The sequence below is a fragment of the Rhinolophus sinicus genome, chromosome 6, assembly GCF_057876585.1.
Source record: "Rhinolophus sinicus isolate RSI-liver-muscle chromosome 6, RSI-T2T, whole genome shotgun sequence".
Lineage (NCBI taxonomy): Eukaryota > Metazoa > Chordata > Mammalia > Chiroptera > Rhinolophidae > Rhinolophus > Rhinolophus sinicus.
In genome coordinates, this window is record NC_142506.1 from 28,670,450 (window position 1) to 28,682,095 (window position 11,646).

Here is an 11,646-nt window from a genome sequence, read left to right on the forward strand (position 1 = left end):
GAAGAGCCAGAAGTCGCATAGTGCCAGATTTGGTGAATAAAGTGGGTGAGGGTACACCGTAATGTTTTTATTTGACAGAAACTGCCATACCAGAAGCCATGTGTGACACGGAGCATTTTGTTGTGATTAGAATAATAGTGAATGCTGCTGCCGAGTGCCATCCAACAGTAAGGCAGGGATCTTCAATACAGGAAGTGGTTCATCGAACCTTAGTAACAGTGTGTGACAAGTTTCAACTTGTTCGCTGCAGTCAGTCGGGTGTGAGCTACGGTTGAGAGAAGGTGTGTTTGAAAGTGTGCTGTAACTCATCATCATGACAACGCTCAGAATCACACATAGCTTCTTGTATACAGCAATTTCTCTCAAAAACATTACAGTCTTTTACTGGAATAATTTTTTTTATTTGAACATTCATTGTATTGTTTGATCACACCTCATACTTGTCTCAAAAAAACTCTTCCTCTTTGATCTTCTGAAGATAAGCCCTGATTTGGAGTGTTTGCTGTGTTAAATTGTAAACTGAATGGTACATTCTTGGTAGAGTTGATTGTAACCATAGGTACAATAATTTTGCTTTTATCAGACTTGCCCCCTCTGATCATCAATCATTCATTTAGGACTTCCTTGGGAAAACTGTTTTACAAATAGCATTTGTATATTTACAGTTTTTAGTGGTTTGTAATTACTTAATGATCTCCTGACAATCTTGATCGTTTTGTCTAGATTGTCATGATTTGGAAGGAAATACCAAATAGGTTATTATCGGTAGTCTAAAAGGCTGCTGTTTAAACATAAAATAACTCAGAGGTGCCCAGTTTTTTTTGTTAAATGTCTGATTAATAGGAATATATAGAATAAGTGAGTGAAGGTTAGCTAGCTAGAACAATTTGGGAAATTTCAAACATGTAAAGCCCTGATACTTTTTATTGAAAGACAATGATGGCATTGCTATTCAATTTAGTCTTTCTAGGTGGATTTATAGACTGATGGACTTCATTTGAAAGTAATGTCGTCTTTCATTACAGAGCTCTACCGACTCTTGCTGCTACAACAGTCTTAACTTCCTGCATTTTTCCATATTCCCATCCTTGTAAGCTTCATGCTTTAGGCCCTAATTGCTAGTTTCTTCTCTATACAGGATTGTTTTTCATTAGGTTCACTTGATTCATCCGTCGCTGGATTTGGGAGCATTGGCAACATAATCAACACACTTCCTACAACCTTCAGGCTTCACATGTGCTGATGATGATGTAAACCAACTGTGCCCCAATCATCTTCCCCTTCTCTTAGGGTCTTACTACATATTGCAACAGAAGATAATATTGGAGGCGAAGAGGGTAACATGAAGTTTGGCACTACCCTGAAGAACTGTAGGCATGTTTTGGAATGTGCAAAGGAACTTGATGTCCAAATTATTGGGGTTAAGTGAGTATTTGTCTTAAACTTCATTTTATGGTGATAATCTATATCTTTTTAATCAAAAAGATTAAAAAGATTTAAGATACTGATTTAAGATTTCATTTGTATGAACTCTAATAAATTCAACTTTCAGTTTAATATATATATATATATTTTTTTTCTTTATTTAGGAAGAACTAAATGTGCTTTGTCCTTCATACTATTTTATACCTGTACCTCCCCTTTCCCCATTAAAGAGATAAAATAGTAAATAAAAGTTTCTGTTAAGTTAGTCATTTAAATCACCTTTTAAATTTTACTAGAATTCTAATGAATACCATAATGGCATTCAACTTGTAAGTTGTAGGTATCATGTTTTTTCTTTTTCCCATCCTTAAGACTTTTATCATCTCTTAATGACGGGGGGTAGGGGGGCACTTGAATAAATCAGCACTTTGTTTTACCCTCTCAATTTCATATGTGAGGAAACAGACCCAGAAAGATTTAATGATATGATCATCTCAGAAAGCCCCAAATTTTCTGAGTTGCCAGTCTATTGCTAGTCTCACTATAGTACAAGATTTTGCTTTTTAAAAAATTGTTCATAAGATTAATAAAGAATCATCACTATTAAATCACCACTTTGTGATTTAATATATATTTGAGAGTTTTCATATTTCAACTACATTCTATTTTTTAAGTTAACAGGAAAATTCACTTTCAGGGTGTGTACTATGAATTTTAACGGACTTGTTGTGTAACCACTGCCACAATCAGGCACAGAATCATATTTGAATTAAATTTAAATATTCTATTCTGAATCTTTATCACTTAAGTAATGTTAACAAGTATCAGTAATAGCTGAATTAATGTTCATTTATTTCGCAATAAACATTTTTATATTTTGTCAGATAAAATCATACATTGAAATTAAAGGTTTTGTAATCCAGTTTTTTTTTCTGCCCTTCCCCCCATTCAAGTCTTTGTTTCTAGTCTAGTTGTGTAGGACACAGCTCCCTGGCCCATGCTGGTATTATGAGCCTTGTGCTCCCACCAGCTGAGGCAGTCAGTCGGTCGGTCGGCCACTCACGGTGGCACATGGTAGCTCGTGGCAGCACTCAGCAGCCCACAGCAGCTCACGCCAACCTCCAGCTGCTCATGGTAGCGCAGCTCACTGGCTCATGTGGGAATCAAACCGGCAACCTTGGAGTTAGGAGCACGGCGCTCCAACCACCTGAGCCACCAGGCTGGCCAGATACCCAGTTTTCTTGGTGGTGCTTGTTACTTTACCATATATACACAAAAGTATGCCTCACCCCAATCTGATAGCTATGAATCGTGACTGATAGCTCATTGTTTAAAAATTGGTTATAAAATTACAGTATTATCCAAACACTGGCTTTTCTAAAAAGCCCAGGTATTATTACTTGATAATTAGAGGCTAGTACTTCTCATACTAAATACCTGGTATTAAGTTGAATACTTACTGTGTCAATATGGTGAATGAGAATTAAAAGGAATTATAAAAAGGACCTCTAAAACTTGCTGCTGCTTTAAATTTATTACTCTCTTTCTTTCAGATTTCATATTTCAAGTGCTTGCAAAGAATCTCAAGTATATGTACATGCTCTGTCTGATGCTCGATGTGTGTTTGACATGGCTGTAAGTTTTTCCTTAAATTATTTTTAAAGCCAGGATGTTGTTTAAGACTACGGTTCAGTGTTTTTCTACCTCTGAAGTATTCTCATTATAGTAAGACACATTATTTTTTATAATGTAAGCAGAGTTGCATACTGTCACATTTTTTAAGTGGGTGAAGGGATGAAAGAGTAATTTACTTATCTATAAGATAGTACAAACAATATCAGAAAGCTAATATACATAACATTGAATTAATCTGCTTCTGTTAGAAACCAAAAACTTGGCTGTACTAAAGGTCAGAACATATTTACCTCCTTGGGAGGGTTTTTTCCAAATGTCTCTGTATCCATTACAATTTGGAAAAGCATTTAAAAGTGTTTTTGTTTGTTTTTTTCTCCATCTCTAGGAAGAATTTGGCTTCACAATGAACGTGTTAGACATTGGTGGAGGTTTCACAGGATCTGAGTTTCAATTGGAAGAGGTAAACTTTGCTCACTGGGTAGACATACTGGAATAATCTCTCTTCTTTGCTACTTAAGTGGTAGATGCTTTAACTAGAGTTCTTACAGTGGCAGGGGCTAAAAGCCTGTAAGATTTGTTTAAAATTTTATTCTGAAAAAATGAATAGGCAGTGAGTAGCTAACTTTGAAAATCCATTCAGTTTAAAAATATTTTGTACTCTATAGCATAATTTTATCACAAAGTTTCTGTTCAGTTGTGCTTATACTTATATGGGGTGGTACTTCATGGCACAAATGAATTCATAACTTGGAAATCTTTACACCATGTTATTAGCCAGATGTACTTCACTCCTTACCTTCCTGCCCTGTCCTCCTTCCCACATTCTGTAATATCTAGAAACTGATGTGAAATTTTGCGCCTTTGTTGCTAGTGATAGAGACAGAAACATGACTTTAAATATTTAATCACCAGTAGGTATTTGCCTTTGGAGTTGTGATTTTTTTTTTTTAACTAATGCCATTTTGATAGTTACAAAGTAAATTCTGATGATTTGCAAGTCTGCTTAATTGCTTTAAGATAACTGCTAAATAGTAAACTTATTCTCTTTCATTTAAATTATCTGTGATTTAATTTAACCCAATATTGAAACCATACTGTGGGATTTAAAATCCATAGGTTAATCACATTATCAGCCCTTTGTTGGATGTCTACTTTCCTGAAGGATCTGGCATTAAGATAATTTCAGAACCTGGAAGTTATTACGTGTCTTCTGCATTTACACTTGCAGTTAATATCATTGCAAAGAAAGTTGTTGAAAATGATAAATTTTCATCTGGAGGTAAGTTTATAGTTTTGTTTCTGTAAATAGATAATTCCAGTTAGTTTGAAGATGAATTATCAGATTCTAAAGTGTAAATAATACTGTAGGACATTTTATGAATTACAAAGTTATAGGTGGTCTACAGGAAACTAGGGAGCTTTTCCAAATGCCAAAGCCAAGGTCCCACTCCATAAGACTTCCTGAATCCAGCTCTCTTGGTGCTGATGTTTAGGTAATGCATATTTTAGATACACTTCCCCCAGGTGATTGATTTTCGTTTGTTTCTCATTTCTGTTAAGAAAGAATGTTTTATTGTGATCTCTCTGTCATGTTCCTCTTAGTCAGACGAGTCACAGGGAGAATCCGCCCCATACTTTCTTACATAACAAGGGCCACAGAATCCTTTTAATCTGTCTTTAGTCAAACCAAAAAAAAAGCACTAGACGGTGTACAAGTTAAAACTTTTTTTAAAATGTAGGAAGTACTATTCTACATTAAGGAGACATATTATTTCCTGTATTTTTTCTCTTAAATGAGCAAGAGTAAGTGTTTTTTTTACTCTTCAGGTTTTTAATTTCTTAAACATACCTGTATATCAAAAGATGTGAATGCAGTATACCGTGGAGTGCATTCTGTTTTCCTGCAGAAAAACCATTTTAACTAGACTGTTTTAGGTTTAAGACATCACAGTAGAATATCTGAAACACTTTGTTTCTTGTTTATTGCTAGTAGTATACTGTGAATATACAGTTTATCCATTCTTTTGCTGATGAATCGTTCACAGTTTGGGGCTGTTATGAATAAAACTATTGATATTTTCTTAATACAAGTCTTGTGGACACTTCATTTCTTTTGGTGAAGTGACTAAGAATAGAATTGCTAGATCGTAGAACAGATGTTTTCAAAGGGGTTGTTAACCATTTTACCCTCCCACTGGCAGTGTGTATGTGCAGGTTCTGGTGGTTCCCCACCTTCATTGATTTCATGTTGTCCATCTTTTATTCATTCAATAGGTGGTGGGAGTGGTGGTTGTTCATTGTAGTTTTAATTTGCATTTATTTGGTGACTAATAAAGAGCACTTTTTTCATGTGTTCATTGGTTATCTTCCTTTGAAGTGTGTTGAGCTTTTTAGGCTAACAGTTTTATTTAAGGTATGTCAGTGTAATCAACTTTTTTAAGTTAAATATTTTGAGATGTGAAAGCTATATTAGTCCAATAAATATTCAATGTATTTGATATGCTTTACATAATAACTGTATTATACATTTTACTATAAAGTACCCTTCATTTTTCCCACTTATTTCAGTAGAAAAAACCGGAAGTGATGAACCAGTCTTTGTGTATTATATGAATGATGGTGTTTATGGTTCTTTTGCAAGTAAACTGTCTGAGGACTTAAATGCCATTCCAGAGGTTCACAAGGTAAGTTATTTGATATTACAAATAGTATCAAAATTGCTCTTTTGGCAGTTTATAAACAGCTGTTATTTTTAAGGTGCACCCCAATTTTTGGAGAAATATTTTAGGATGGGGAATATTGCCCTTTTTTGAGGATTTGCATTCCTCTGGCTTTAGTCTGAACCCTTTAGTCTGTTGCCTTAGATGGAGTTAAAAAGGAGCACCACTGCCTCTGGCTCTAGAGCTGCCTTCCCCGGGCACATTGGATCTGAGACAGTGAAAAATGCTCTTATCCACCCTCAAATTCAGTACCTGCGTGAGTTAACAACTTAATCTTTGAAAGGCTTTCCTTTCTTACAGAAATACAAGGAAGATGAGCCTCTGTTTACAAGCAGCCTTTGGGGTCCATCCTGTGATGAGCTTGATCAAATTGTGGAAAACTGTCTTCTTCCTGAGCTGAATGTGGGAGATTGGCTTATCTTTGATAACATGGGAGCAGATTCTTTCCATGAACCATCTGCTTTTAATGATTTTCAGAGGCCAGCTATTTACTACATGATGTCATTCAATGATTGGTAAGGTATTGTTCTTATTTTAAAGCAGATTGGATATTTCAAGTGACAGAATGTTGGCTAATTATAATTTTGTAATGACTGCATAACTTACTAGTGATAGAGAAATGTTCATCTTTTAAGGGTTTTCATAGTCTATTTGTTACGTGGTCGTGTGGTCTTGTGCTTAAATTGGAATTATGCTTATTTTTTTCTTTTTGTGTAGGTATGAGTTGCAAGATGCTGGAATTACTTCAGACACAATGATGAAGAACTTCTTCTTTGTGCCTTCTTGCATTCAGCTGAGCCAAGGAGAAAGCTTTTCCACTGAAGCTTAAGCAGGCATTAACGCTTCTTTAGATCTGAAGTTGCAGGTTAAGCTTGTCTGGTCTACATTCCAGTGTGGAAAAAATTCGAACAATCTTATTCTGTCAATTCTCTGAAACAAACTATTAGTAATAGCTGTTTGGGACCAGACAAAATCAGCTTTCATCTATAATTCATTGGGGGTAATTGGGAGATTTAGATAATGTATCCAGATTTAAACTTAATAGGTTGTCCCGCCCCTTAAGCGTTTAAAATAAAATATGCAACAAAATGGATGACTTAGTGGAGATGGAAGCCCATTAATTGGGTTCCCCATTAAATCGTTTACATACAAGTACACAGTTTTTATACTAAGGATTCATGTTTGAAAGTCTTGTAAAATTAATGTCTTTCACCCAGATATATCAAATGTCAGTGGAAGACCAGTGTGACTTCATTAGATACGTTTAGTGTATTTAGAATGTGTAAATTTGTGCTTTGAACTGTAGTTTAATAAATGTAAAATTGCATCATAGTATTTGTTGTATTTGACCTAATGTAACCCTTGTATGATTGCAATAAAATTTTGTGTAGATTTTACTGTTTTTTCAGGCTAAAACTGGGAAAGGGGCTAGCTAGCAAAGGTAGTTTTGAAATAGATGTGTATATGGACTGTTTGAAAGATATTTTCCTTTATAGCTCATTTAAGTTTAGTTGGCTCAGTACATTTTTCAGTTATTTAATTAGTAATTTAAATAAAATGTTTGGTAAATCATTGTGATGTTCCGATGCATCATGGAGAGTTGATGTGCAGTAAGCATGATGTTTAACAATTTTAACACCAAAAATGTTAATCCTGCATAAACCAATTGTAATGATAGGTGTTTCTGTATAGATAAGAATGCATAGAGTACCTTAGTAAATCTTTGAATCACAAATCTTTCGGCTGAAATGGAAGATTTTGTTAAATACTTTGAAAAAGCCTGGAGGGAGGGAAATAAACTTGCAGAAAACTGTAGCGCATTAAAACTTACAGAAGGGCTACATCTATATCCAGAAACCTGATGCTCTTTTGCACAGAATATTTAAATTCAGAGTTGTAAGGGAGGGGTGGGGGTGAAACACACCTATTTTCAATTATACAATTGCAATGATTTCAAACTTTAGGGGTTTGTTTTGTTATGTAGCTGCTTGCTTAGTTACTTATTATTTCCCATTTGTTGAGCTTAGTAACTACTTTTTAATTCTTTTCATACTGAAATTTTATGGTGATTGGGGGAAAAGGGAATTAGCGGCACTAACCTGACAGTTGTTGCCAGGAATTTGCATTGTTCACTGCTAGTGTATTAGTAATCCTAGATCTCAGAATCACAATAGTAATAAAATAAATAACAGGGGTCATTTTTTTCCTAACTTACTCTGTGTTCAGATGTTGAATTTCTGTCTCCCAAGAGGAAATGTGACTTCACTTTGGTGCCAATGGACAGAAAATTCTACCTGTGCTACATAGGGAAAGTTTGGAATGCACTTAATATCTGGTTTTTACACCTTGATTTCAAGGTGGGAAGAAATTGATCATGAATCTCAATAAATTTCAATCTCTTAAACCAGTAGGTGCTTAATATTTTTTGATTTGATTAATGCCATTGGAATTTTATGGGATCTACTGATAAAAAAATTTATAGGACCCCAATCCATTGTCATCTTATACCTTGGACTTTCCCAAGGTATATAATAGGGGTTTTATGCAAAATTCGAAGCTACCATGTAATTTTTTAACTGTAATGTGGAAGGATTGTTCCCAGCCTTCTTTACATGTTGTGCTTTGTGGTCCAGAAATGCCAGATCTTTTAAAAGATGGTACAATTTTGAGTCCTTGGCTTGACTATACAATTTTGAGCTTCATGGCATGTCAGTTTTGCCATATTCAAGGAGAGCTGTTCTGTGTGTAACAGCTCAGAATGATGAAATCACATGTGAATGATATGGTAACTTTAAGAAATGTCTGTATTGTATTTGAAGACTGTTTGCCATAAATCTGATGTTTGAACTTACGTATTTCAAATTGGTATGCTAAAAAAAAGTACTGAATTAATGTAACAATCTTTTTAATTTACAATATTGTAATCTCGGTTCAGAATTTAACTGAAAATATAAAACCCAAATGATTTCTATATAGTAAATTGAACTGTAAAGGTAACTTGTGTGATTCTGAATACACAGATAAAATGTTTTTATTCCTCATGTTTTATTTTGATGGCTTCTATTGTGAAAAAATTGAAATTGTATGTATCAGCTTTGTGTATATTAGCTTGCAAGCATTCTTGCAGAATACTATAGCTTTATTACAGAGCAAATTGAATCTGGTAAAATAATGCTGGGCATTACATACGGAACAAGGAAGGTTCTGAATATGTGAGCTCTAAAGTGTTTCTAGGGCCACATTTTCTGGACACATTAATTCACCAGCCTCTCAACAACTTGAGATTAAATGAAACTTGGATTAAATGAAATGATCTATGTAAATTAAGCTAGATATTCCAGGTAAATATGGGCACTGATCCCATTCAGTACAAATATTGGGTTGAAAAAGCCACACTGCAAATCTCTTCTGTCATTTGTTTAGGGGAGTTACTCTATTTTCTCATGGTAGTGTTAGCAACTTGACCAACAGCATAATGAAGAATGCTTGTTTAAGTGGCTTCAAATTTGAAATAAAAAGTCTTCCATATATATATATATATATATATATATATATATATATATATATATACACACACACACACACACACACACACACACACAAGTTGTGAATCCTACAAAAACATTTCTAATTCCTTTCTTACCCATCCTGAAGGCAGAATAGAAATACGGTATAAAGTATTCTCAAGTGCAGGCTTTCATAATGCGAATAAACCTGGCCTAGGAGTAAGAAACAGAAAAACAAGTTTGGTCTTTACTGACATTTGCTGGAGGCTGATCTCTATTAAAGTAATAAGCCACCATCTTTAAGGTGGCTGTATTTTGATAGCAAAAGTTACACCTATGATTTCTGAAGACTTTTCCCTGCTGAGACAAAATCAAATTTGAGTCATGGAGGGTATGGGCTGGACAATTTTCTAGTTCTTTGTGTTGCTAATTTTGGGCAGGGAGAATATAGAAATAGGAAAGTGCTTTATGTTTTATGTTTGGGCAAGTTCAAGCTAACCTGAAAAGGAGCATTTCCTACTCAAGTGTAAAAAGGAATTGTTTTTCATTTGCTTCCTACAGATTGTGGGTGCTGCATGTATCTCAGTCATAGTATGTCTTCCCGGAAGGGAGTATAGATAGGGGAACAAAAAACCACTCCAGGTTAAAGGCACTCTGACCTGATGTTACACAGTTGGATTTGGGTTTTATCAGAAACAAACTAAGCTAAAACTCCTTCGATCTACCCAACATACTCATTTTGTGCGTTGTCTTGGCCTTCAGCTTCAAAAGCAATTCCATTCAAATCCTGATTGTACCATAATAATGCTGTGCCTGTCAACACCCTCTGCAGTGGATCTGTTAAGGGAAATTGGAAGTTAATCTGCAATTGACAGGTAAAGTGATTACGCATTGGCAATACAAAAAAGGGTTGCATTAAAGTGCAAAAGGTGATCTTGCAGTAAGCTGGTAGGATCTTAACTGTTAAATGTAGTCCCAAGTAATAGTTACAGCTTTTCCTAAAGGTGCCAGACTCCAGTGTGTGCCTGTACCTACAGCTTTGTCACCACTCAGTTTTTTAGAAGCAGTATGCAGAGAAGGGGATACTTGGCTAAAGTTGAGGAATTTTAATTCTCTGTTTCATTGATTTCCTCCATCTTTTATATTTGGTTTCTCTAATTCTTGGAGATTTTCTCAGCTCCATATTCCAAGTATATTTTTTCACTTCAACTTTTAGTTTCTAAGCTAAGGGTGTAATATCTCTTAGATACTAGTATTTTGAAAGTTTCCCCCTCCACCCCTCCCCAATTCTAGACAGCCTGTTTTCTCCAAGATTACTTTTGTTTTTCTAATTAGTCTGTACCGTGTTTCCCCGAAAATAAGACCAGGTCTTACACAGTATTTCCCCAAAAATAACACCTGGTCTTTATTAATTTTGTTCCAAAAGACACGTTAGGGCTTATTTTCAGGGAATGTCTTATTTTTTCATGTACAACAATTTACAGTTATTTGACTACAGTCACGTCTTCTGGAACATCGTCATAATGTACTAAGTGCGTCCATCTATCTGGCTGATGATCTTAACGGGCTTATTTTTGAGGAAACATGGTATCTTTCAGTATTAGAGGTATCCCACAGGTGACTGGTAACCCTTGTGTCTAAATTGGGGACTGAAGAGATAATAGATAAAAGCTGTCAGTGCAGTTTGTCAGCTGAAACAATGTGGTTGTCCTGGTGGATTCGGGGAGCCTCGCATCACTTTGAAGTCTGCCTATTTCATGTCTCCTGCCTGAAGAGTGATGGGCCACGTGCCAGTGTCCTAGAAGTCAGTGGGGTAAGAAGGTGTCCATTCCAGAGGCCCATTTACCCTCTATAGAGAACAAATAGCGAGTCTCACTGAATGAGAGGCCTCTTGGCCAGCTGTGCAGTGTAGCAAAAAGGATCTGGGATTTGAATCAGACTTTCAGGAGATCCTAATTTGCCAAAGGCCAGGACTGCGGCCAGTTCCTGCACCTTTTAGAATGTGAGCTCTTCGTTTTCCCCACTGCTTGTGATTCTGTTTCCTCCAACTTCTAAGTAATTTACTAATCTGTCCATTTTCCAGCTTCCATTTTTTCATCTCTCCTGATCTCTATTGTGAGTTTTCGCCCTTGTAAATTTCCTTTTGATTCAGGAAGAAAAGAGACGTGTTTCCAATCCACCATTGTTACTGTACCTCGTATATGCCACATGCATAATCACTGGTGTCAAATTAAGATCCCTTTTGGATTTGGGGAGACCAAACTGTCTCCATCTGCCTCATGGAACCTAATTTGGGAGGAATTTTAAAGATATTCTGGTATCCAAAATATAAAGTTTTTACACAAGGTTACAGGAATAGG

General features: G+C 35.5%; 1 protein-coding gene across 3 annotated transcripts in view; it reads left to right on the forward strand.

The window, feature by feature from the left end:
* Positions 1-8,821, forward strand: part of AZIN1 (antizyme inhibitor 1) — a 31,244-nt gene extending 22,423 nt beyond the window's left edge. For 2 of the 3 annotated variants that reach the window (XM_019711781.3, XM_019711783.3), the window contains 7 exons: positions 1,291-1,425; positions 2,979-3,060; positions 3,446-3,520; positions 4,177-4,339; positions 5,629-5,744; positions 6,081-6,295; positions 6,498-8,821. In XM_019711781.3, coding sequence (XP_019567340.2) covers positions 1,291-1,425; positions 2,979-3,060; positions 3,446-3,520; positions 4,177-4,339; positions 5,629-5,744; positions 6,081-6,295; positions 6,498-6,609 — 898 coding nt within the window. In that variant the 3' untranslated portion in view covers positions 6,610-8,821. The remainder of the gene's footprint in view (positions 1-1,290; positions 1,426-2,978; positions 3,061-3,445; positions 3,521-4,176; positions 4,340-5,628; positions 5,745-6,080; positions 6,296-6,497) is intronic. The other variant, XM_019711784.3, reaches the window with a different exon arrangement.
* The last annotated feature ends 2,825 nt before the right edge of the window (positions 8,822-11,646 follow it).